This window comes from Empidonax traillii, unplaced genomic scaffold (assembly GCF_003031625.1).
Source record: "Empidonax traillii isolate 1590-97213 ecotype Southwest subspecies unplaced genomic scaffold, ASM303162v1 scaffold312:size2399984, whole genome shotgun sequence".
NCBI classification, from domain to species: Eukaryota; Metazoa; Chordata; class Aves; order Passeriformes; family Tyrannidae; genus Empidonax; species Empidonax traillii.
Genome location: NW_020955505.1, coordinates 158,488 through 185,934, shown reverse-complemented (window position 1 = coordinate 185,934; position 27,447 = coordinate 158,488). Strand labels below are relative to the sequence as shown.

The 27,447-nt window shown below is 43.3% G+C and overlaps 1 protein-coding gene across 4 annotated transcripts in view; it reads left to right on the top strand.

The window, feature by feature from the left end:
- Positions 1-19,100: 19,100 nt before the first annotated feature.
- The window catches only part of RAB28 (RAB28, member RAS oncogene family), a 64,131-nt gene continuing 55,784 nt past the window's right edge, over positions 19,101-27,447 (top strand). For 3 of the 4 annotated variants that reach the window (XR_003572053.1, XM_027891243.1, XM_027891245.1), the window contains exons 1-2: positions 19,101-19,483; positions 26,588-26,684. Coding sequence is in view for 3 of the 4 variants with exons in the window: in XM_027891243.1 (XP_027747044.1) it covers positions 19,406-19,483; positions 26,588-26,684 (175 nt within the window). In the remaining variant the exon portion in view is untranslated. The remainder of the gene's footprint in view (positions 19,484-26,587; positions 26,685-27,447) is intronic. The other variant, XM_027891244.1, reaches the window with a different exon arrangement.

The following is a 27,447-nucleotide window of genomic DNA, read 5'->3' as shown; positions in this document are numbered from 1 at the left end:
TACACACACACACACACACACACTCTACTACACAAGTAGAAATCAGCGACACTTCCCCGCGAGGAGAAGAAGCGGCAGAAGATGTCGGAGCACAGGCAGCCGCCTCTGGCAGCGCAGCACCTGTCCAGCCCCCCAGGGGCTCCCAGCAGCAGGGGCCAAAGGTGGCCCGAGGTTAAGGGCCTCTCCCCAGCAGGCTTTGGCAGGCTTTCTTTGGGCTCTGCTTCTCCTGTTAGAGGGACGGCGACGCGCCCCAAGGGCCGGAGGCACGGGAAATCCCGACCGCCCTCCCAATGGCTCTCCCGGGTCTGCAACACCAGCCCGCCGCAGCAAGTCGCTCCGCTGGGAGGACTCCAAAGCCCAAGGGCAGGGATGCTCCTGTCCGCAGACGGGCGGGAGTGCTGGGAGCCCTGCTAGGGCAGGGCTGACCCGGGCGGCCTGAAAGCCAGACCCCCGGTGGGCCTGGGGAGATCCAGGGCGTTGCCAATGCTGACTCCATCGAGCAGCCTGGCTTGTCCCGAGGTGATGGGAAAAATAAGGGGTAGGTCTTTCTGTCCAGGCCCCAACCTGTCCGAAAGCCGCATGAAAGCGAACTCTTTCGCGTTGTCCGCTGCTGCGAGGAACACCATGATTAATCGGGGAGCAAGGTGAAACGGGAAGCAAATTAATGGTTTCCCAGCCGAGTGTCACGGCGGTCCCAGCCGGGACCAGCACCACTCCTCTGGGGGGCGAACAAAGACGCCGGTGGGCTAGGGAGGCTCTGCGCAGAAGCCTCCGGCACTGTGGGGGCTGCCGCCTGCGGGACCCCCGCACCGCCCTGCGCCGGGGCAGCCGCACTGACCCGCACCGGGGCGGTCCGCGCTGCGGGCCCGTGCCTTACCGAGGGACCGCGGGACCGGGCGGAATCCTACCCGCAAGTGGGGCTTGTCCTTTTCCTAGAACATGTTCAGTATTTACCATATGGCTTTTTGGTTTGGTTTGGGGTTTTGTCAGGGTTTGTTGTTGTTGCTGTTATTGTTTTTGATTTTGTTGGGTTTTTTAAGGGAGGGAGAGAATTTCGATAATCCGCACGCAGTCCGGATAGAAGGTGCGGAGTGAGTGGGCAACTTCATTCCCGGGCGGACCCGTGAGGAGGGTGTCGCAGTGCTCGGGGCAGGCCAGAGCCGAGGGCTGCCCTCCCCCACCCCCAACCCCCGCGGCCGTAAGCATCTTCCTGTCCCGCTCCTAGACAGGTTCGACGGCCCCCAGAGGAAAGCCCTGGCAGAGGATGAGGGGTTTGGCTCATCTGTCCTGGATCCTTGGGGTGGCTAGAGAACTGGCTCTTTTCCCGCTGTCTCCCCAGCCCCATGCCGGAGCTTAGGAGAAGTGTTAGCCTCTGGGCTGATCCCAAATGATTCTGCCGAATGTCGGAGTGATCCTTGAAAAATATTATAGCAGAGGAGTGGTGGCTGCAGAGCCGCAGGTTAAGCCATTTTGGGGCTCTCAGGGGCCTCCATGGCTTCCTGCCTAAAATCTGACTCAGTAGCAAAGACGCCAGCGTTTGGGCTCCCGAAGGACACTGCTGGCAGCCAGCAACACATCCTTCGCTGAAACAGAAACTCATCTGAGCCAGAGAAGCCTCGTCTCTCCCGCGGCAGTGGGTCGGCGCTGGGAAGGTGTGCAGAGAGACTGTCCCGCTGCTGCCCACGGGCAGATGGCAACCTGCAGGGATTACCTGCTGTCTCTAAAGAGGTCCAAGTTGCCACCAGGATTGGTGTCCGATGTCTTCTCCACCAGAGTAGGGACATAGTAATTAAAAATAAAACCCAAACCCATATATATATATAGATAAAGTGCTACTAAGTATTTAAAACACTTTTTTCTTTCTTTCTTAAAAAAAAAAAAAAAAAAGAAAAAAGAAAATAAAAGGGGGGAAAAAAAAGAAGCATGGAAGCTGGAAAGGCCACACGCAGTCTTTTCATGCACGGCCGATTGACAACCAAAACACTGCTTCTACACCGAGCAAGAATGGCCAGAAAACCATAAAACGGGTAGGAAGGCAAAGAAGGGGCTGACTTTCAGCTTCAGGAGTCTGGAGGGTATCAGCGTGTGAGCAGGGGCGTCGGCGGCCGGACAGAGGGGAGGACAGGGGAATTAAGGGGTGGCCTCCTGGCCGGGGCCGGCGCTGGGGGAGCACCCGCGGGGCAGGAGCCGCTGCTAGGAAGAGCGCACGTTCCGGCGTTGTTTCCTAAACTACTCTGCGGGGAAAGCAAATCCTGCAGGCGGTGATGGCTCTGAAAAACACTGTCTCCTCTGCCCGCGGCTTCAGCGCCTGACCCTGCCTATTGGCTCCGGCGGTTCGAGGACTCCGTTCGGCACCGGTGATCTATTCCCCGTTCAAGCCGTCCGACGACGAGACCCCCACTGCTTTCTCCTGAGTAGGGGTAAAGCACTGCCCATGGATCTGCGCTGCACTTGAATCGGCCGGGGAAACTCTTTGTGTCGCAAAGGACTCGAGTGATAATTAGGGATGAAATGCGCGTGGAGAGGACTAATATTATTTTTGGCTTGTGCGAGAATAATCCAAATTTGCAAACTGCACGAATAAAGCTGGGTAGGCTGGGAGGGGAGGGAGGCGAGGCGGTTCTGCCGGCTGTCGGTAGCTCTTGGACTCCGTGGAGAGGCTTGCACCAGGCTCTCCTTCTCGGGACGGCGAAAACGAAGATACGTTTTGAGAGGCCGCAGGGACGTTTTCCCCAGTGTCCCGAGCGGATTTACCGAGGCGGCGGCGTCGCCGCTCTGTTCTGCGTGGTGGTAGAGCACTTCAAAATGAACATATAAGACAAATAACTTTACTTGCCTAATATTAATATTAATAAATATTAATATTAATATTAATAATAATAATAATAATAATAATAATAATAATAATAATAATAATAATAATAGAATCGTCCTTTTCTTTATTCAGTTAAGAATAGAAAATGATCGCAAACGGGGAACTTCTACGGACGTACTACATCTTCCCAGTAACCACAAGAGAAGAGCACATGTGCTCCTTCACTGGTTATAAATCCCACTCTGAAGGAGTGCAGACTGCGATTTTGTCAAGTGACTGTGAAGGTTCCCTTAAACTGTCTGAAATTTTACTAATACTTCTTATTTAAAAAAAAAAAATGTGTACAAGAAATGGACGGTTTTCCTCTCTCTAGGGGAAAAGCTTGTGCTTTCTTCTTCATCGTGGATTCACGGACACTGGGAAGCTGTGCTTAGATGTCCGTGTCAGGCCACGGTGCGTGGGATCACAATGATACAGTTTTACCCGAAATACCTCCAAAAGATACCAAAATAACCACTTCGTTTTTCGAACAAATTATTTCGCTAAGGAGGGAACAGAAACGAAGGTGAAAGAACAAAAAATCTATCACAAGCCCTCGGCGTACGGGGCGAAATTTAAAATTAAAAAACCCGACCTTATATCTTAGGGAAAAAAAATGTATGCAAGATTTGCAATGTGGACATTACTTGTAAACTGAGGGGTGGCAAAGCCCTCGGCAGGGTGGGAGCGGTGGGGGCGAGCGGAGGGCGGGGGCTCCGGGCTGGGGAGCGCGGCGGGGCAGGGGCCGCTGCACCCCCCGGGAGCGGGGCAGCGTGTCCTCGGACATCCCCTCATGCCAAGGACGGCAGCAGCTACGGGGGATGCAGACATTTCCCTCACACAGGACGTCTTCCAGAAGGTCTCCCCATCTTTCGTCTCCTACCCTCTGTCCTCCGGGAGGTGCCTGCTGGCTGCTCGAGACAACAGCCCATTGCCGCCCGGCTCCCTGCTGCTTGCCTCCCACTGTCTGCAAAACCTTTTCTGACCAACCGAGAGCCTATCCCCTCTCCCCTCACCGTGAGCAGGGCCAAGCCAGCTCGGGGCAGAGCCCTCGTCCCCGGTAGTCGCGGGCAGCGGGGCGGGAGCGTCCGGTGGCCCGGCACCGGCGCCTCTCCCGGGCCCTGCCAGCGCCCCGCCGGGCTGCTCCTGGCCTCCCGCGGCCCGGCAGGGAGGGTCTCCTCAATGCCAGGCCTGTGTATTTGTAGTTTGATTTCGCACGTCAAGGATAATTTCTTCATACAACTTAATGGACGCGGCTTGACATCCATAATGATCGCTAATCATTCAAATTATTTTTGCTAGCGCCCAGACATGTTCCAGTTGTTGTGATAGATCGCGTTTCACCCATAATGACGGACAATTACCATTTCTAATTCGCCGGCTTTTGACACCTAAATCCACCCACCATATGTGGCTGAAACGCGCCGGGCTCGGCTGCGAGGCCCTGATGACATTTGCAGCGAGCCTCTCTCTTCTGAGCGGGGCACCTGGGATGCCACCCACCCCCGGGCACCCCCGGCCCTTCGCCAGGCCGCCCCAGCTCGGCTGTTGGCCATCGCAAGCCCCTGGACGGTGGCTCCGAGGCCGTGGACGTGCTAAGAACGACTTGGGGGACAGGAGCGAGTCCCAAGCGGAGCAGCCGCTTCTCTCCCCTCCTGGGGCAGCCAGGCTGTGCTCGCCCTCCAGGCGTTTGTAGCGCCTCACAGGAACCCCGGATGGGAAAGCGGCTTGATCCAGGAGTCAGGGGTGTCCCTGCGGGACGTTCCCTTCCCGCCGCCCCTATCATCATCGCGGCCAGGGTAACCCGCGTGTGTGTTTGTGGTCTGATCCTCCTCGAAATGGGGACTCATGGCCTTGAACTGTTCACTGTGGGGGAGACAGTGATGCGTGAAGGACAGTTTCAGCTGCGAACTGGGACCGCAGTGCCTTTTCGTCGCATCCATTACTTTTTCTGGGGTATTTACCTCGGCAATTCCCATGGAAAGCCCATGTATCTGATGTAAGGTCTCTCTGCAGGGCCCGATGCAGCCAAAGAAAGCAGAACAGCAGCTCTGCTCTGCCGCCCCAGACCCAGCCCCTGTCTCCCGGCTCGGCCCGGCCATCGGGACACCCACCCGCTCCGCGGACAGATGCGTCCCAGCGCTGGGTCACGTTTTGCGAAAAGCAAGTGTTGAGGATTCACCATAGGTGATTTCTTTGGGGCATATGTATTTATTTTTTTATTTATTTAATAAATGGATGAACGAATGAAGCCGCATCCTTTACTTTAACTCCCGCACGACGGAAGTGCCGCCGCAACGTCCACGGCACAACATCCCTGCAAGCGCTGCGAGGCAGAAACTCCGCGTTTCTGTAGAGAGCAGGCATCGCCTGCTTTTCGAGCAAGCCCTAGGTGTTTCTTCGGCATTTCTTCGGGATTTCCTTCGGCAGGAATAACTGATTGTAGATACTCCAGTCACAGTTGCAAAGAAAGGCAGAGAGGGAGCAAACAAAGTCAGATCCCGAGGTTGTGCTGCTCTCCTCCTCATTGCAGTGCTTACCGACTCAGCACAGTGAGTAGCCAGAGCGACAGAGAAGCCCAGAGAGGGTCACTCAGACACTCATGTTTCCAGTGGGACAGACAGATTTGTCCGAGGGCTGATGATTGCCGGCGTGAGGGTCACACGGCCAAGCGTGTCGGGGCATAACCCGGGCCTTCTAAGTGCCCTTGGTGAGATACATCCCCAAGTTGCTAACCCTGAATGCCTTTTCAAAACCCACTCGTGAACTCGTTTCTCCGCTGGCCACTCGCATAGCGGCTGCCGGCGGCGGTGGGGCCAGAGGATCTCCGTGTCAGGGGGACAGGGGTGTAGGCGGGGGCACCGGCGGGACACTGCCACCGGATCCCGGATCGGGGAGGCGAGAGGGAACTGTCATCGGCGGGAAAGTGCTGAATTCGCCCTGACCCCCGGCCCGCCCCGGCCCCGCCGCGCCTTCTACCGCAACCACGGCCCCGTAAAGGGCAAACCGACCCCCGCTTTGGACAGCTGGGGGGCAGGAAATGGATTCTCACAGTCTTTCTAAGTGAGCAAGTGGAAAGATTAAGCCATCAATATACTTTAAAAGAAGGACTAGAGGGATTGCCTGTCTGAGGTTTCTCGGCTCCTGGCGAGGTATTTTGATGAGGAGGTTTATTTCTAGTTAAATTTCCAAGGCATGTCTGAGGTGTTACTGCACTTTCCCCAAGAATTAAACAAAATACTTTCTCAGCCCTCGATTTCGAGGTGAAGACGGTGGAAAAAACCACCAGCGCAGTACATACTAAAAATCAGAGCCTTGCCCGTCAGCAGGTACCTCCTGACTGCCGGGAGCGGGGCAAGGCAGTCTAGGCTGGGACGGTCCGTCCACGGGGGCGGGACAAACACACAACAGGGGCTGGCGATAGTTCCAAGTTTGGGGGGCCCGAACTTCATAATGAAAAGGAATAGACCTGCGTCCTTCAGTGGGAGCAGGACTGGGGCTCAGGTGCTCAGTAGTACTAGGAAAGTCAGAAAGGACAGCCGAGTAAGAATCCCCCAAATTCAGCAGAACAATAATTGCCAATGAGCTTCACTGGGTTTGGACATACGGGTGTTATTAAAGGGTCTTCAAAGTTTATTTTCCCACAGAGCTTCTGCCAGGTGTCTGGATTCAGATAGCTCCACTTCAAACAGGTTCGATCTGGGGCTTTTGCGGCGTTTTAGGTCACGTTTGCACCTTTTCCATTCCCACAGGCTCGTCCTCATTGATTATAATGAGCTTCCTAAATCAGAAAAAAACCCCATGGCATTCAAGAACTAATAAATCTTCCTGTACATCTTTGACAAAAATTAGGCTCTTCTTATATGTATCTATCTAGCCAGCTACAGAGACTGGTGTAACATGAATTTGGGAAGGGAAAAAAAAAAAAAAGAGAGGGAGAAAAAAAAGGATGTATATGTTCATTCTCTGCTAGGATAGGGAAAGAAAAGCAATGTTCCAGCTTTAGAAGGTCGCTTGATTTCCTTGAAAACTTTGTAAGGTACATATTATTCTAGGTCTAAACACACCACCTTAAACCTAGAGATCTCAGAGAATTGTGTGGAGCAAGATCTGTTCCACAGAGTACTGTCTTTTTATTCCTTCTGCAGAGTATTTTCTAGGTATTGTTGGAACAGAAAGGTCTCTTAGCTTCCCAGCAAGTGTTCCACAGGGCTATCAAGGCAGGCACGAAAACCTCAGTGTTTCTTGCTTTTGTCCCCTCTCCCAAGAGATCCCGCTGGACCAGCCTACAGTCCCCTGCTGGTACGTGGTGTCTGACACTGCCATCTTGTGTTCTTCAGTTTCAGCTATTATTTACGAAACCAGTTTCAACGAAAATGTGTAATTTGCAAACAAAAAGGTGTATCTGAGGTATGAGTTTAGTACATGGTCTCAACGGGAGGTGCCAAGTATCCGTTTTATTTAAAACGCTAAATTTCAACATTTTAACATCAACATTTTAGCTAAAGAGCAAAGCTAAAGCATTTTTGAGCCTGTCGGATCTTCTTGAGGATGAGAGGGCTCTTCCATGTTTATCATGGTAGAACTCAGGCTTTGTTGATCTCTCAGGTCTCTCCAGTGGCGCTTTTCTCCATTCTCTAGGAATAAATTAGCAGAGTTTATTTACTCTGTGTACACACAAACATGAAGGTCTTGTCAGAAGTTTCCTGAGTATTTTCTGCCTTTGCTGCCACCACTATAACCTCAAACAAATCTCTGCAGACTAGCCATCCAGTTTTGGCTTCAATAGCTAAAACTGCCCCAAAGAGAAAAGCTAAGAAAAATCATTCAGATGAGGCAAGATGAAGAAATTTTATGCTGTCTTAATCATTTGAACTGACAGGCACAGACATCTGGCCAGTGAGGACAGATGGAAGTGAACTGAGGGTGCTGTGCCTGTTTTATATGCAATAATAATCACAAAAACATTTTGCGGATATAGAAAGAGAAGAGTGAAGTTGTGACAACAGAGGCATCTCTGAAAATGCAGAAATGTCAAATTGTGCCTTTATTTTTTTTCCTTACAGAGAAGACCTAATGAACCAAAGTTTATTTTATATTTCCTGACTTTTTTTTCATTTTATGACCTTGATTACTTAAACATTGTTTTCTTTCTTAATTAAAATAAGTATAGATTGCAAATCACTGTATCCCTTTAGAAGTATTAAAGTAATGTAAGAATGGTGTAATTAGAGCAAGTGATGAAAACTTTCTGGTCAGGACTTCAAAACATGTGAAATTAATAATGAATAACTTGAGTAAGGTGTTGCAAATAATGTTAATTAAAAATGTCCACGTACAGTCCCTCTGAGGGCATGTGAATGAATATCCAGCAGTTTCTATTGGGGTCTCAGTTTGTACTGAAAATGAGGAAGTCTTTATAATTCATAACTATTACTGAGTCTTTATGAATGCTCTTTCTCATATTTCCCACTGGAAACCATTAGATAATCTGTTTTTATTATACAGAGCCAAACATTTGGCTTAATATTTTTGTTTTAGAACAGACCACAGAACAAGGGGGATATTAGCCATCCCATAATTTTTAGGGGTGCCTTAAAACCATGTACATTTTTTCCTGTCTTGAGAGACTCTTTAAGTTACAAACTTTGATCCTTGTCCTCCAAAAAATGTCACCCAAGGTAACATAAAACAGGCATTAAAGAAGTTTCCTACTCTATGTTTCTTCATTAACCATCTACCTTACCACCCACCAATGCTGTGAATTTAAGAGTCTACATAAGTGAGTCTGTAAATTAACAAAAAACCCAGACAGCCAGAGCAACCAAGCTATAGATGGTACATTGGCTTTAATGTTCTCATATTAGCACATTAAACAAGCAGAAAGGGAGCTTTTAATTATGCCTAGGCTTTTTTATGGCAACAAGATACATTTCTTTCCCTGACCTTCCTGTAAAGTCAGTGTGTTTTTGGGGCCAAAGCTGAATTAAGAGAGATAGCAAAAGTGTGTGATGGAAGGGTTACTCTGGATATCTCAGGAAGACTGTAAGTAGGAAGCAATGAACTGCAAGCATAATTCAAACTGGTGTTCAGTGTTCTAAACTATGAGTTATTCAGCATTTCAAACTGACAGCTTGTAAATGTAAATTTCACTAAATGCAGAGCAATAAAATTTTGTAAGTTTTTGTCATTTTGAATTTTAGCAGCTCAGATTGAAGCCTCCAGCCTTTTAAATCACAGTTTGTAGGAGCACAGCTCTAAAGCATGCATCACTCTTAAATGCGTGCTTTTGAAAACCTCATTATTGCCTTTGGTCACAAAATATCCTTGTCAGGATCCAGGTATGCATGTCTCATGCCAGTGATAGGCTGACAGGCTCATGCTCTCTGTTATGTTTACATTGTATATTGTATAAAATTTTCTGCTCCTCGTTCTCACCAGGCAGAAAATAAAATAGGATTAGCAGTGATATCACCCTTCAGACCAGTCAGATTTTCCCTTTTGATCTCCAAAAAATTTCTTTCCATGTGCAGGGCAAGTGTCTGGCTCAAGGGTCCTTGTTTCATTCTTGAGACAGACATTGGCTGATTCAGGACAAATCAGAACATACCAATGCCTATCAGTTAAAGCTGAAATCTAGCAGGGAATATCTTTGGAAAAGTTCTTGTATGGCAAAGTGAGATCAGTAGAGATCTCTGGTAACATTTTACTGGATAACAGAGCTTGAGTAGAAGGCAGTTTTGTGTAGGCAAAGGATTGCAGGAACTTGGCCAAGCAGCTCAGACTTTTACGAGCCCAATTTTTTTTCAGAAGATTACAGCTGCCACTGAAGAACTAAAGTGAAGTGACAGAATTGCACAGCATCCAACAGGTCTGTTTTTGCCAGCAGGGATCTAAAATCCAGTCACTTTACTTGGTGTGTTCCCTGCTGTCAGTGTCTGGGTGTATATTTGTCCATTTAAAAGGAACACTAACAATTCAAATATAATATTTTCTTCTAAAAACATGTACTCTAATTACAAGGAAATTTGCTCCTTAAATAGATGGCATTTGATCCTTAAAAATTACAAATTGTAATCTAGGGAAAAACAAAGAAACAGAAATTTGCCACAGTCATGGGGACAACCAAAGAAAAATGAGATAATTTTATGCAATATGGCAGACAATTGCACTGGATCATCAGTACCTTCTAGCTGACAAGGTACTTATAGATGAGGTTGAGCAGTGAAGGAGCAGAGGAGGAGCCTCTCACCTCTTCACATGTGAATCAGACTGGTAATGATTTTCCCCATACAGTATGGGAGCTTCTTGAAGACTTAAGCAGATGCATCTCCAAGTCTAGAGAGATCTCTTTCTGGAAAAAAAGCTCCTGGAACAGGGATTCAAGTTTTGTCAAGTGGATCAGAAACCGTTTATGTGCTACACAGAGATTAGTAAAATAAAGGCTGGGAGTCTGGGGAACTAATTAGGTTTGAGCACACTGAAAGCATGGTTGGTATGTGCTGCAGTGAACACAGAACTGCAGGTCATAGCATCTGCAGTTTAGTGTTGGAGATAAATGTATATTTGGAGAGGTCAAAGTAGAAAACCCTGAGCTCTATTCTTGCCTTTGAGGCTGACAACACACATAACTTTGAGCAGGTCAGTTAGACTTGGCAGAAAGGGAATTGCAGTGGATTTCCCATGTCGAGATTCATTCAACTCGTAAGTGTGCAGTTCTTTGGATGAAGATCAATAATGAATAATTATTGCTGTGGAGGCTGACCATAAAAATGCTGAAAGGGATATATTCCCTGTCATGAGAGTCTTAAGAAATCATTTACAATTAATAATTTATTTAGAAAATTGAGTTTATCTTCTTGTGAATTATTCATGAGTAGATCATAACTTCACAAACTGATATCAAGACTTTAAGTGACGTATTTCCAAGGGATTTCTGTTGACATACAGTTCAGTGTGAAAAAATGTTTATAAGGACTGCTATGCAAATGAAAACTTGGATACATTGTGACACAAGTTTACTTCATGTGTCAGATGAATATGCCAATTGATTTCCTGAAAGATATTTTAGACAAGGGTAACATGGTAGTGTATCGCTTTTGTGTGGCCAGGTTTTGGTAGTGGGGGGACCTACGGGTGAGGCTTCTGTGAGAGGGTGCCAGAAGCTTCCCCATGTCCGACGAAGCCAACACCAGCCATCTCCAAGAGGGACCTGCCACTTTCTAAGGCCAAGCTAAACAGCAGCAGTGGTTCTGCCTCTGGGATAACCAAATTAAGAAGAAGGGGGAAAAAACTGCACAATTGTATCTGAAGAGAGGAATGAGAATATGTGAGAGGAACAGCCTTGCAGTCACTGATGTCAGTGCAGAAGGAGAGGGAGGAGGTGCTCCAGGTGCTGGAGCAGAGAGTTATTCCTCTGCAGCCCGTGGTGCAGATCATGGTGAGTCAGGCTGTCCCCCCGCAGCCTGTGGAGGTCCACAGTGGAGCAGACATCCACCTGCACCCCTTGGAGGACCCCACATTGGACCAGGTGGATACCTGAAGGAATCTGTGACCCTGTGGGAAGCCTATGCTGAAGGAGGGGAAGAGTGTGAGGAGTCTTCCCCTTCAGAGGAAGCAGTGGCAGAGACAACATGTGATCAATTGACTGCAGCTCCCATTTGCTGTCCTCCTGCACTGCTGTGGGGAAGGAGGTAGAGAATTTGGGAGTGAAGATGAGCCTGGGAAGAAGGGAGGGGTGGGGGGAAGGTGTTTTAAGTTTTGGGTTTATTTCTCATTTTCCTACTCTAACTTGCTTGGTAACAATTAAAGCTAATTAAGTCACTAACTAATTTAACTAATTAAAACTAACTAAGTCAGTTTTACCCATGACAGTAGTTGGTGTGATCTCTCCCTGCCCTTATCTTGACCCACGAGCCTCTCATTGTATTCTCTGGCTGCTGTCCAGCTGAGGAAGGGAGTGATAGAGTGGCTTTGGTGAGTACCTTGTGCCCAGCCAGGGTCAACCCACCTCAGGTGGATATCATCTATGTGGACTTTCATAGACAGTAGCTACAGACTAAGACAGAAAGGTGGAAATCAGTAGATAAGGTGAAGATGGGAGAACTAGCTAAAGAGAAAACCATGATGGATGTTACTGAAAGAAGTATCAGGTTGCAGGAGATGGGCTTCGTCAGTAATAAGCTTCAGGTGCAGTATTGTATAATGCATTTTTAGTGTGCTGTGCACAAAAAGCAGGATGAGTTTAATTAACTGGTAAGAGGATTTTTGGAGGCTCAAGATACTGGGCCAAAAGAACTGTATAACTGTGGCCTGAAACCCTTGATGTGGGGTAAAATTTAGCCATAAAAAGTGCAAAGTCATATGCTTGGAAGGTAGTAACCAGATCTTTAGAAGAAGAGAAAACATTATAGCTAACAATTTAAGAGGAGAATGAGACAGCTACCAGATCTATTGGAAACATGATTTATTTGTGAAAAAAGCAAATGCAATTGTTTGCTCAGTAATAAAAGATGGGGGAAAGGAAGAGGAAGGGGGACATTTGAGGTTATTACATTTGTCTTCCCAAGTAGACATGCTGAGGCTCTGCCTTCCAGGAAGTGTCTAAACATCTACTTGCTGATGGGCAGTAGTGAATTAATTTTTTTTTTTTCTTTGCTTGTGTGTGTAGCTTTGTTTCACTTATTAACTGTCATTATTTCAATCTTCATTTCTTGATTTTGCCCTTCTGATTCTCTCCTTGATCCTGCTGAGGGAGAGTGAGCAGGTGCCCGGGTGGGAGCTTATCTGTCAGGTGGAGTGTCGTGGTTTCACCCCAGCCAGTAACCAAGCCCCATGCAGCCGCTTGCTCATTGCCCCACCAGCAGGACTGGAAAGAGAATCAGAAGGGTAAAAGCTGGAAAACTTGTGGACTGAGATAAAGACACTTTGGTAGGGAAAGCAAAAGACACACACACACGCAAAGCAGAAAAAAGAATTAAATCACTGCTTCCCATGGGCAGGAAGGTGTTCAGCAATCTCTGGGAAAGCAGAGCCCCATCATGTGTAACAGTTACTTGGGAAGACAGACATCATCACTCCAAATGTTCCCCCTTCTCTCCTTCTTCTCCCCATTTTGTATACTGAGCATGATCTCGTATGGTCTGGAATATCCCTTCAGTCAGTTTGGGTTACCTGTCCTGGCTGTGTCTCCTCTCAACTTCCCACGCACCCCGCAATTCCTTGCCAGCGTGGCAGAATAAAAACCAGAAAAAGTCTTTGCTCTGTTTAAGCCCTGCTCAGTAGTAACAAAAGCACCTCTTTTATCATCACTGCGTTCAACACAACCCCAGAACACAGCCTCGTACTAGCCACTGTGAAGAAAATTAATTCTATCTCAGTCAAACTAGCAAATGGGGTCAACCCACTACATGGAGTTAAACCACCAGGCTCTAGAAAAAGCTTCCAGGAAGAGTGGTGAGGGCAAACAACTTTCCTGCTTGTGTGATGGAACTTGGTGTTTTCCTTCAGGTATTCAATAAGATACCACTGATTCAGGTGGGTCTTTCCAAACCAGTATTACATGCTAAAAAATAATTTTAGAATTATTTTCCATGTAGTTATTAAAGGAAAAAAAAAAAGGCTTTTTATTTAACTGATAACAGGTCAAGACTGTGAGAAAGACAGCTTTCTCCATTATTCCAACAAGCACTGTGGTTTGGAGACAAGAAACAGGAATTCCCAATGATCTTCTGTGTTCAGGTGGGAAATTTCAAATTTGCATGACCATATCAATAGAAGTTAGATGTACTTCTTTTGTAAACTAGTTCTTGTTCTGAAGGTATTTTTGACTCCTCCTCTTTCTCTAACTGTTTTTGTTAGCCTGGCTGTTGCTGGACTTTCTACTCTGAGTTGGATAGTGTGCTTTAGTGAGAAAAAGTGTTTACCACACTGGAAATGTGGTGTGGCTTTATTAGTAGATTCAGGTAGTGGAAAGACCAGAGAACTTGTTTATCTGTTCACACAACTAGAGAGCAGGTTTCCAATGTTTTTTTTTTTTTTTTTCATGTTAGCTGTGGGCAGAATTACTGCTCATGTCTTAAATACTAGCCAGGTGTCAGTTAGCTATTTCCCATTCCACAATAAAAGGAAAAGGTAGCACTTTACATAAATTAAAAAGTTACTACTGACATTACTCTTCTCTCCCCTCTGCAGCACAGACAATGTAGGAGGAGATAGCTTCTTTGGGACCACATAATACCTTGGTCACTTTTGCTGGAGGGAGGATGTGGTTAGCTTTCTCTTAAACATTTAGCTTGGCCTCCATAGTCTTGTCCTTGGTGAACCTCACTGGTCCTGTTTTACTGGGTAGTTTGTGGGGAACAGCTGGCTAGCGGTTCTTCCCTGTTTTATTAGGCAATGTAGTTTATAAAAGTTGTGGCCTTCAGCTTAACCATATTCCTGTGTGGAAAGTCTTGTTCACTGCAGTGTCTGGGCCAGAGACGTTTGCATCACTGTAATCAGCAAGCATTTAAAACTGTTGTTCCTTAAGTGACCTTGGGTTAGCAGGAAGTAAGATGGAAGAAAGTCCTTCCAAAAGCAAGGATTTCCAACTTGAGTAGGAACCAGTTTTTACATGTATAAAAACAAGTGATTATTTACCATTTCCACTCACTTGTCCATCTAGTCAGCCTCATTAATCACTGAGTTTCACTCAAGGCACAGCCATCAAGCAGTGCAGAAGAAAACACTATCTGGTAAAGACATTAGAGATGATACTGCTGAAAAAGAAACAGTTAGGTTTTATTTGCAAATCTGTAGTGTAATTAAAAAAAACAGTTGCTTTCTCCTCCCTTCCAGAAATGAGTGGCAAAATCAACCTAATAATGCAAATATGTATTTTTTTTTAAATGCACTTTCCACTTTTCTGGCAAAAGTTTTGCTTTTCTTTTCCAAAAAGGACACTTTCCTCACTCAAACTGATGTAATAACAATTTCCACCTTGAAGAAGAGAAGCGTATATGGATCCCAGCAACAGAGACTTGAAATAGAAAAATTAATATGAAACACAAAAGGGAATGTGTATTGTTGTATAAGCACAGGAAGAAAAAGCAGAATAACAGTTAAAAGAATGCCTTATATTGGTAACAGAGGACATAGCTCCTGTCAATTGCTCTGAGAAATGTGTTGTTTCCATCAAGCACTGAAGGTGATAGCACAGATGACTTGGTATCTAATGACCCTGCATTCCTGATGCCTGATGGCAAAAAGGTTGAAGGCTCTCACACATGCTATTCCTTTTTCTGTTAGTCCAGAATTCCACCTCATTCAGCCTGATTTTCACCCTTTTCTCAGCCTAAGAGAAGCATATGTCTATTTCCTATGTAGGTAATGATTTTTTGCGCTTTCGTAGATACTTGTGTGTAGGGAATGCAACCTTTTGCTATATTCTAAAAAAATCCCTCCCACATTTGTAAAGGTCTAGTTTGCACTTGTAAAGTTTGCATTTGCAAACACAGTTGAGAGTGTATGCCACAATTACTTAGTCAGGGTAACTAAAGAACAAAGGGCAAAGGAACCAAAGGAACCATAGGGCAAAGGAACCAAAACGGAAACTGTGCTATTTCTTCTTTGAATTGAAACTGATTACCAAAAATGGTTTTGTAGTTAAACTGCAACAAAATGATAGCAAAAAAGTGGACTATTTCTCACTACCAGCTCAAAAAATGTCATATAGCTCTTCCCTCACTTTCTCTCAAGTATAGACATAGAAAACTGTCTACGCTGTTTGGTTTCACATATTTAGAAGTAGATTTAATTCAGTAAAAAATGATCAATTAAAGTAATAGGCCAAAACCTGACAGAGAATGAGTATGCAATTACTTCATTGTTTGTAGCCTGAATGAAATATGTGAATTTTTAAATTTTTGTCATCTCAGTTGCCATTGAGAATATTTTCAGTTTCTAGTGGATTAGCAGTGAATTTTCATCATAAAGAAATAATATAGAGTATATAGAAAGTAAAATAAAAAACCCCAAAGAGCAAATAAAAAAAACCAGACTGAATGTCAAATAAACCATATATATTTATTTAAAAATATATATTTATTTTCTGTGTCGTTGGGTAACCCAGGCATTTTTCAGTGAAAGCTCTATTAAAAATCACTGCTCAAGGATTTTTTCTTAGTATTGTAAAAATGCAGAAGAGTTTCAAATTATTTGCGTACTGCCATCCATTGTTTGTTTTTCTTTTACTGCAGTGTTCTGTTTGTTAATTCCAGTGCTTTTCAACATGCTCCAGGGAAAAAAGAACAGTTTACTTTACCTGTGAAATACCAAGAAATAAAAGAATAGCTTCTATTCATCCATAAAATGCTACTGATATTTAGCAAACAAGAGAGATTGCAATGACAAAAACATTTCTATTTGAAAACCTCCCTAGACGGAATTTGCTGGTAGCAACAATCTGTACCACTCTGCATAAAATTACCACACCACCCTGTTAATGCGCTTGCTGAACATCACAAGCAAGATGCATAAAGATTTGTAGTCAGACTGTTTGCCCTGTTATACTAGTAAAGTGAAATAATGGTAAACAACAGTCTTTGGTAGTTTTATTGTTAATTAAAGCATTAACTTCACCAGGCAGCTTTCATCTTGTGCACTGATTATTTTTTTATATAATAAAAAAATGATTTTAGTACATCCCTGTCATCCATAGACTTAAGAAATGAGTCTTTTATGGGTTGAGCTGTCTGATTACATTACAGTCTCCTGGAGTAGTTTCCATTCATCTGTCTTGGTAGTCAACAGCAAACATGCATGTTTACCCATATCAAGTATTCTTTGTATTTCCAAAGTTGTGTCTTAATGTATAACTGCTTAGTTAAATATATCAGACACACAGGCTCAAGACAACTTTTAGCCCATAAATGCTATATTAGAGATAAAACAGTTATGTCTATATTTTACACTGATTTCAGTGATGATGTTAATTTTTAATAAGCTTGGGTGATTTGAGGAGGAAAAATTAAAATAATTTAGGAAGAAAATTAAGTTTGGAGATGTGTATTATAACACACATTTCTTTGTTGTATTTCAAATGACAATACACACAGCCTGGACACCTGGAGCACCTTGCTTTCTGATCATCCTGATTTTGCACCCATAGCCTTTGATCTTGGGGGTTTAATAAAGCCCTATTTCTCCCCAAAAGCATCAGGAAGCTTTGAATTAATCTTTTATGTTTTTTTTCTGACTGAAGCAGAATCTCAGGGATACGAACAGTTCCACCAACGAGGTCTGTCAATCACCTGTCTGCCCTGGTGTGAAATGTGGAGCTTTTAAATGTCTAGTGATAATTGCACATCTGTTCATTATGTCACAAATCACAAAGGAAAATTTAGTGCTTATCCCTAGTGTTCTTCCTGCAAAGAAATGCTGTTCAGCTGAGTCCTGATGCTGATCTTGCTGAAGTTCCTAGTTGAGAGAACTTGCAGGACAATTAGGCTAAAAGACGATTTGATGAGTAAGACGTTTAATTTGATGTTAAGTATGGAGTGACAAGGATGAGTGTCTGGTCTTCCATTAGAAATTTAAGTCTTTTATGTGTCTACCCCTCCTTGTTTTTTTTTCCCCAGAATGTCATTGGGAAAGCATTTGGCCACAAACATTTGAATACATAAGTAATAAAGAACCTTCTTGATGCTGCTGAAGGTTGAGTAAAACAGTGTACTTGTAATATTGGAAATTTCAGACATACATTTCAAAAAGAAAGCCTGACGGAGACTGAAACAAATGCGGTTTCTATTCAGGCATTACACAAAGTTGTTCTAAAAATTCTTTAAATCCATTAAAGTACATTTATACTTTAAAGACTTCTGGCAATGACAATTATTCAAATTGTCATGTAAATAATGTCCAAAGAATTGTTGTTACTCATCATACTGGAAAAATAGGTCAAATAAGGGCTTGCAGAGATTTGGCACTATTGAATATCAGTATTAATGACTTTTGAATAGGTAATATGGTTCTTAAAGTTGTGGATATAACCAAGTTGGAAGGGATGGCATGCGTTTTGGAGGAAAAGATTATAAATAGAGTTATATGGACAAATGGTGCAAGTAGCCTGAAACATAGGATGAAAATTCGACAGGGAAAAGCAGAAAGCACTACAGTTAAACAGGCATAAAGCTTCAGCATGAATGAAATTTCAATAACAGGAGAGGATTCAGAAGTTTTTTTGTAAATCAGGATCAGTATGAATCAGCAATGTCATGCTGTCAGAAAACAAACATCATACTGGGATATATAAACAGGAGTCTCCTATGTAAGACACATGAAGTAATACTTCCACTCAGTATTCCCAAGGCCTCAACAGAAGTACTGTATCCAGTTTTTGGTACACCACGTCAAGAAAGTGGAGAGAGGCCAAAGGAAAGCAACAAGAATAATCAGAAGTCTAGGAGAGACAACCCAGGGAAAGACTGACTGAAGAGGAGTTGTTTAGTCTATGGGAAAGATGACAGGCTAAGGGCACAATGAAGTCTTCAAATACGGGGAAGGCAGGAGAGAAAATTATAACCTGTTCTCTGTGGACAGGGTGCAAGATAAAGTAAATGGTCTAAAATTCAGCTAGGGCTATGTCAAGTTTCTTACTGACTGCCTATATGAATACAAAAGTTCTGAGATTGTTTAAGAAAGTGGTGGCATCCCTAGAATTGGGATTGTTCAGTCTGCAGAACAGAAGGCTCTGGAGTGACTTTATTGAGGCCTTTCAGCACCTACGAGAAGGCTGGAGAGGGACTTCCTACAAGAGAGTGTAGTGATAGAATGAGGGGGAATGGCCTTAAGATGAAGGAGAAAAGTTTGAGATTAGGTATTATGAAGAAAGTCTTCCGTTTGACGGTGGTGAGGCATTGGAACAGGTTTTCCACACAAGCTGTGGATGCCCCATCCCCAGAGGTGTTCAAGGCCAGGTTGGTGGGATGTCCCCTGCCCACGGCAGGACGGGTTGGAACTAGATGATCTTTAAGTTCCCGTCCAACCCAAACCATGCAGTGACTCTGTGATTCAGTTTTGACATGTATTTATTTAGCTGCCATAACAAGACACACCTGCCCACCGGGCAGCTCCGCACGGCGCGGCCCCTCCCCTCAGCGGGCCGTAGCCCCGCCCCCGCCCCGCCCCCCGTTGCTCGGTTACCACGCGGGGCGTCACTGCGGGGCCGAGTCACCGCGGCGTGCGGCGGGGAGCCGGGCTGAACCATTCGCCTGGCCGCTGAGGGGACTGCAGTGGGGGCGTCCCGCAGCAGCTGCTGCACTTGTTGCTGTAGCTCGCGCCCTCGATCTACCGCCTCCCCCCTCTTCCCTGGGCTCTCCCCTTGGTCTCGCCCCGCGCGGACCATAGCGACGGCGGGCGCGCCGAGGCAAGATGGCGGTTGTGGCCCCGGTGCCGCTGCGGGCTCCGTGAGTGCCGCGCTCGCTCTGCGCCCCGTCCCCTCCTCGCTCCTGCGCCCGGCTCCGCCCGGCTGCCCTCCGCCTCTTCTCCTTGCCCGCCGGGGCCGTAGGGACCATGTCGGACTCGGAGGACGAGGAGAGTCCGGACCGCCAGCTCAAGCTGGTGGTGCTGGGGGACGGCACCACTGGCAAGGTCAGTGCCGGCCCTGCCGGCAGCTCCTCTCCCTCGCCGCGGTGCCCCGGGCCCCTTCCCGGTCTTCCCCTTCAGCGCTCTCCCCGGCTCTCCTGCTGAGCAGGGAGGGAGCAGCCCGCGGCGGTTTCCCGTCTGTCGCGCTGTCGCGATATCCGTCTGGCTGCTCCCCGTCAGCTCCCGGCCCTTCGCGGGAGTCACGGGCTCTCCCCGCCGGTGTCCGCTCCGTGCCGGCAGCCAAACCCTCCGACGGGGCTCCCGCACCCGGAGAGGCACCATCAACAAGTAGACGAGCACGACTTTAATCCAATTTTCTTGAGCCGTAAAGAAAAGAGCGGCGAATCACGTAATTCCTGTGGTGCTGACGGAGTTTCCCGCTGATCCCCCTGCGGTGCTGGTCGCGCGCTGGAGGCAGGAATTGCTGGGCTGGAGTCGCTGGAATAGCCCAGAGTTGCCCTCGGTGGCCCCGGGCTGCGGTCGGAGCCGAGCACAGGATTCGCGATTCCCCTCGAAAGGACGAGCTGGAAGGCTCCTTAGCTGGGTCTCCAGGCGCTCCTCGTGTCGGCTGCAGAGCCACCAACCCTTGGTGTATAGAACCGTCTGCGGCTATTGGAGTTACTGTTTCAGGGTTTGGAAAGGCACTGTTGGGTCCATTTGGTTTTTGTTTGTGACTTTCATGTTTTTGTTTTATTTCCCCCCCCCCCCATCTAATAATCAACATAGCGAAATACAGCTTGTAAAAGTTTATTTATCAATAAGTAGTACCTGCCTTTTTGAAAGAGAAATTTTGACAAAGAGAAACCGAAGTAGGCAAAAGAAAGACTGCTTTCTTACCATGAAAATAGTCACCGATCTCACCGATCTTTACCATACTCTTGAATGTACCTATTACCATATGTAGCCTGAATAATTTTGTGAGATACACCTGAAAATAGTAAATTTATTGTATGCTTGAAGTATACAGTTTTTCCTCTGTCATTAACTTTTGAAACAATAGGTAGTAGAAAGTTTGCCTACCTCACAATTCATATGAAAAGTGAGAAATGTCCTTAGAGCTGTTTAAATGAACTGCCTGGCGTTTATTAGTGAAAATACCTGTGTGGTTTTGCTCACTTACTTATTCAGAACCCTATGAAGAAACAAATCAGTTTTTTGTCTCCAGTGATTCTAAACCCAGTATGAAGTGGTATTGTGTTCATCTGAGTCAGTAGATGGGCAATTCCAAGCAACTGTGTGATGAGAGTGTAATAAATACACAGGATTGACAGCTGAAGTGCTGCTTTATTGGTAGCATTCCCCAGGAGTTTTCCATTCAAACTGAGGAATCCTTTCACTACTGTTCTTCAGCAACTTGTGGAAAGACCTCTCACCAAACATGGATTTTCAAGTGTTCTTGAGTTTTGATGTATATTTCTGCTGGTCCCTACCTCTCTCATAAGAGCTGTCACTCACTGAAACTCCTGCTGGCTCTAGGAGTCTCGTGCTTCCAGTGTAGTTATTGGGCATGAGCAGCATCGATGCTCTGGTGTGCTGCTTTTCCCCCTGTCCCCTCTAGATGATGCTGTAATAGAGTCTCCTTCCCGCCATCCTGATGGCCTGGAGCACACACGTGAAATAATAGATTTATTGTAAGATCTTGTAAAAATAAAGAAGTGATTGGGTCATGGAATGGAAGGATAAAATGTACCTAGTGCTATTTCAAGCACCTCAGAAGACTAAATTGTTGAGGTTCCTCTTCTTTGTTGGCTACTTGTTCTGCTTACTTGTTGAAACATGTATATCTATGTGTTTTCAACTCTAAATATCCTACCTTTCACATCTGGTTCACAGCTGGTCTTTACACACATGCACACTTAGCTTCTCTTTTACTGTGCAAGGTGTTGTTTTTTCTCTGCCTCTGTTGCTGGGATCATCAGACACGAGGAGTGTAGACAATAATGGCATAAATCTGAAATACTGTATCTTGTGTTCAGTGTGCAATGTTCGTGTTTGACTTCTGTCTTCTGCTCCCTCTCCTGCCAAAAAAAAAAAAAGGAGAGTGGTGTAGAATTTTATTTCCTCCTACTTGACCATCTAGGGTTGTCTGGTCTTTGCTTCTTCAGGAAAAAGAAATGTTGTTGTGAGTCAGGTGTAAACTTGCTTTCTGTTTTCCTCACCCATTGTTTAGAACCAGTGGGACTCAGGATCTGTGCAGGGATTGGTAGTATCTTAAAAACAAATCAGTGTCAGTTCAAACTAAGGGTAATATACTTCCACTAGGTGGGAATTGCTTTATCCATGAGGCAAGGGAGGGATGTTGTGCTTCAATTCGTTTGTTTTGAGGTGCTTAAATGAATGACTGGATACTTAGAATTTTAAGGGTCAGAATAAGCACTGCTGGAGCAAACTCTTAAGTAGAGAAGAGTAAAAATGGAAGAAGGAATAAGAGGAGTAAGACAGAGTAGAATCTGTAAAACTATTTGGGTAAAATAGAGACAGTAAGGAAATGGTGAATTGTTGAAAAGCAAAACTGAGGGAGACATGACTGGTTAGGAAAAAGATAATAGAGAACAATTTTTACAAACTAGGAAAACAATCTAAAATCAGAGGCAAGGACAATGTGAAATGAAGATAAATAGCAATTATTAATATCAGTTTTGTCTTTGATTTTGGCTACAGGAAGGAACATATATTCATACAACAGCCTTATGTATCTAGCTTTTAAATCAGCCCCCTCTTCCTGAGCCAAAATGATTTTACTTTAAAATAAACCCTCATTACCAGTATGGATTAAAAAAAAAGTTATGGTCCAGATATTTCTACTCTTTTTGTGCACAGATTGTCTTCATATTGAAGTATATAGTGGTACTGATTTAATGTACATTGCTTTGATCTGCTGCTGTTGAAAAAGATTTTGGGCATTTGGAAGCCAATCTTGGAGCTATTCATGGAAAGGGAGGTGCTGAAGAATAGGTGTGCTGAGGTTCTGTCTATCTGCTGTCTCTTGTAGGTGGGACTAAAGTATGGTAGCAGAAACATACTACCTTTTCCTGTTAACAATGACTGATAAAAATGAAAGAATGAATGCTTGAACTGGTAGGGGAATTTGCAGAGCTAAAACATAGGCTGGCATAAAGAGTGGTATCCTGCTTGCTTTAGGATTTTTTAGGATATCAGATTTTTAAGCATTGAACCAGTTCTGGATTGTCTTGTTACACTTGGGCTCAAAAACTTCATCAATGTTGTAAAAATTGTTGTCACTGCTGAGTCTTGCAAAATGAATCAAGTGTCCTATGCAGATTGGCCCAGCTATGTCAAATAGATCAACATCAAATATCAAAAAGTCATGATAATTTTCTCTTTTTCGGTGAACAAAGTTCCATCAGTAGTTGGGAGAGGATGGAAAGAGATCAGCTTGGACAGTTGTTTTTATGGTAGTTAAAACATTTCATTATTTAGCTTCATGTTTCTTCTAATTTTGTCTGTCCTAACATTTTTCCCAGTAGGATAGAACATGACTCAGGGGTGAGTGTTACTGTGTTTGGATAAGAGCATTGATGTTCTGGAAGGGAGTGAGGGGAGGGGTAGTTAGATACGTTACTTTTTGGAAATTGACTTTCAATTAGCTGGTGAAGTTGATATTGCATGGAAAATCATGACTTTGGAACTATGTGCTTGCACCCAGTTGAATTTAGGGTTGAGTTTTCTTTCTTCGAGCTATGATACTACACTTTGGCATTGCTTTCTCAAAGGCTTCTTCTATAGGATTTTACTCAAAGAATTGTCATTGGTGGGGCTTTTTCTAAAAGTTTCTGTGTTTCCGTGGTGTGTAGTCAGTTTCAGAGCTGGCTATCATTGCTTGTTCTGCTTGACTTACAATTTACTTCAATTTATTGACTTTTCAATTTATTTCATAGATATTGTTTGATTTTTTTTCCCATTTGTTCATTATGTAAGTCTTTAGGAACAGCATGTCATCAGTTTATACTGAGTTGTTGACTTTGGAAAATAGAAGCAAGAAACTGTCATGCCTTGCATATGAGGTTAAATGCCATCTTTTCTTCTTTCAAAAAAAACCTGTCCCAAATATCCCATTGTATTTTGCCCCTAGAATACTGTAAATTTTATGTACTATTTTTTACAGGTATCTTGGTTGCTGTATATTAGAGCTCAAAGACCTTTTCTTGTCTGGAAGGAGAGAATTTGTAAAGCTAACCTTCAATAGCGTATTGATATTTAGAATAGGTTGTCGACATTGACTTTGAGGTATTTAGGACAAATGTGTGAACCTGCCAAACTGATGGAATTTCTGATGGAAATTCTGCTGTGCAAGTTGGTGGCCTGGTTGTCTTAGTAGAGATGTGAAGGATCAAGGCCTTCATACTGTTCTCTGATCTCTACATTAAGGGATGGAATTGTATGGAGTACAATGTTTTTAGAACATGAACACTGCCCACTTATTTATTTTTACAACTACAGTTCTACTAAACTTGTTTTTGGTAATTTTTGTTACTTTTTACATAGGACTCAACATATCCTCTCAGGCAAAACTGTTGTGTAAAATCTTCTATAGCAAGCATGGCAGGGAACACTTTTGGGATTTGAAGGGAGTATTTGCATTGTAGAGGTACTTGAATATGCATTGACAGAACTTCTTTGTTTATTGTTGTAGAGAAGTTTCAACTGTTGCTCTTAGTATTTTGTGGATAAATGCTTGTTCTGTGAATAAATAGAGGACTCTAGTCTGGTAATCCAACACCTTCTTGAGCTCTAACATTTATTAGAAAAAATTTAAAAAGGAGTTAGTCAATGATTTTCTGCTATAAATTCCTTTGCATTCAACAGCACAGTAGAGAAAAACAGTTTAAGAGAACTTTGCCATGCTGTTGATGACTTACTTCTCTTCCAGGTTGGCTGTTAATTGAATGTATGTTGTTTATTTTTATTAACACCCCTAGAAGCTCTCAGGGAGTATTGAGTGTCACAGAGTGATAAGCTAATATTTACTGAGCCTTTAAAACAAGAAGGGAGTGGTTACTTATTTAATGAGGATCTAAATTAGTATGTTGGAGAATGTAGAATTCTATGATATAGTCAGGTGATACTTTAATCTGTACTGCAGGCACTGGTTACTTTTCCAAACAAGGAAAATTTCAAGGAAAAGGCTGAAGGTTGTATTTCTGCAATCTTCTTGTTCTCATCTACATCTTTAAGGTCATGACAGATCAAACATAATGTCTTTGCAATTTTGACATGCTGACTACTGTGATTAAAAGAATCAGCTCTACTGACTTTTTCAATACAATACTACAGACTGAATCTGTGTTAAATTTTATTTTGTGTGTTGTCAGTGTTACTGTCACATAGCTGAAGACAGAAGAATATTCTTACAATTCATCCTCTGTGGTCTTCCTCCTTTCCACGCTGATAAAAATATATAAGCATACTCTTGCTATTTGTAGTTTACTTGCCTTTTCCCCCATTTATTTATTTAGTTTTAATCCTCTCAGGGCTTGAGTGCTGTTAAGTAAATGAAAATGTTGCCATAATCTATAATTGGCAATTTGGGTTACTTCCTAACATATCTTCTGATATCAAAATATCATTCATTATGTATATGGCGGTGATAGGAATATAAATATGATATAAAAATAGGAACTACAATAGTTCACATGAAATTCAATAGTTGAATAAATCTTTATCTGTTCATACTAGAGCTTTAATGCTGGAGCTCTGGTGATCATGTTTTAATGCAAAAAAAGTAAGTTACCTTTTCTTCCTGTGTACGTTTGACATCATTAGCCTAATTTAGATCTTTATTGTAACCATCCTATTCATAGACCTTGCCTATTCTCATTTTTCAGAACTATTGGCATTATTTTGCTGTTGAATTTTTACTAAATGTGCTCTAACTGCAGTTTCTAATAACAATTGGTGTGATTCATCTCTTTGGGTCTTGATGAACAGAAAACTGGCAAAAAAAGGAAAACCTTCTTTCCTGTTTTTAGTTTTCTTGGGTGGTGTAAAGATTTTCTGAGGCTCATAGTCTTTTTTCCTCCCTATTATGTAAATGCATATTTAGATTTTTTTCTGTACTTAATTTGTACTTATATATACAAATGTCATATCAATAAGAGATTTGTAAGTGTACACCACTAATTTGATGTAGGATGTATTTTATGATTTTTAATAAAGTGAGTTTTTTTGGCAGTACAAACTTTTGTATTCTTTATGATTGTACCACTCTTTTCTCCTTTACTTTTTGTTGGACTTTCTTTTTTTTCTCTTTCTCTTCCTCCTCAGTTTTTTTTTTTTTTTTTTACCTTGCAGGGAGACCTTAAATTGCTATTCAGTTGCTACTGACACAATATAAATGTCTTGCTTCATTAGTTTATCAAGTTTAGTTGTGAATCCTTTTGTCAATATGTAGTAAAAGCTGATTATTAGATCAACAATATATTGGTCTGCTTTCATAAATGCATAAAATATCAATTGAAGAAATAAATTTCCAAAGTTCTGCTGCAAGGAGTGATTCTGCAAATGTGCATTCTTAAGAGGAGTTTAGTTTTTTTTTTTTTCTGTGTGCAAGAAAGTATTCTTCCCATCTTATACTTCCTGTAGTCCCTGATCCTGAAACTGATGTACAGTGGCAGGAATCTCACCACACTTAGTTTCTGTGGGACTCTGCACTGTGCAGATCTCTGTTGTCTCCCAGAGGGTTGGTTTGGGATCATGGTGTTCTATACCAGGGGATGACCCTTGTTTTGGAAATGAACGTTTTTAAAAATATTAAGATCTTCAGATACAAAAAATGTCACTTAGATTTGTGTCAGTTTGAGCATACTAATGATTCCTTATTCAGATCTGTGTATTATTTTTTAATATTATTCTTATAGTATTTTTGAAATCAGGAAATATGCACCTTGCTTCTTTTTGCATGAATTAGTAACCTCTGCCTCCTCCTGTTATTATGTTGAAGCTGACTGGACTGCTTGTCAATCCAAATCCACGAACACTGTTAGCATTCATTGATTTAAGAAGTGCTTAACTGTATTTCATACTTCTGGTTTAGCATAAAGCTTTTTGCTGTTTAAAATGACAACTTAATTTGATGCTGTTCTGTTTTAGACATCCTTAGCTACACGATTTGCCCAAGAAACATTTGGAAAGCAGTACAAACAAACCATAGGACTGGACTTCTTCTTGAAAAGGATATTATTGCCAGGTAAGAGAATAAAAACTAACACTGAAAGATTGGGTGACAGCAAGACTTGCAGAAACAGATTCTTCAAAGTAATGTGTACTCAATAAGCTTAGTACAGTGATTTTTATGGCAAAGTAAATTAGGTTGTTCAGAGAAAATTTTGTTAATACGTTCTTGCCAGGTGACAGTTACGTGTCTGCAACTTGCATCTCTAAGTAAAACACTGGGTTCAAATAAAAGGAATGCTGTCTATATTGATGACTTTTATTTTCCCTGCTTGAGTACACTCTCTGTCCATGAGGATAGTGTAACACAAAACAATGAAATGGAACTTTAAATATATTAATTGGAAAAGTGTATGTGTTTTGAAGGAAATATATATATTTTTAATGAAATACACAACTTCTGTTTGAGTTGTGTGAGAGAAGCATAATGCAGCTATGGAGTTGCAGCACTCTAATATGTGAATGCTGTTTTATGCAAGGCAGCATGAAATTGCTGGCATTTAATAGACCACTAAAATTTAGGGTCCCTTGGCACTCATAAAAATACAGTTTGAGCATTCAAGATGTTTCACTTCACGATGGCAAAGAAACTATTTAGGTGCCAGTTGCTGCACACTGCATGGAAAATGCAAAAAAATAATTAAAAAAGAATAGTTGCTGGTACAAGTTTGTCTTTGAACAATTGGGGATTTGAAATAAGTCTTTTTATTGATTGTGTTTGCTCCTATTCTAAGTATGCAAGTATTAAGAGCCTTTTCTTCTGGATTCAGAAATCAGAA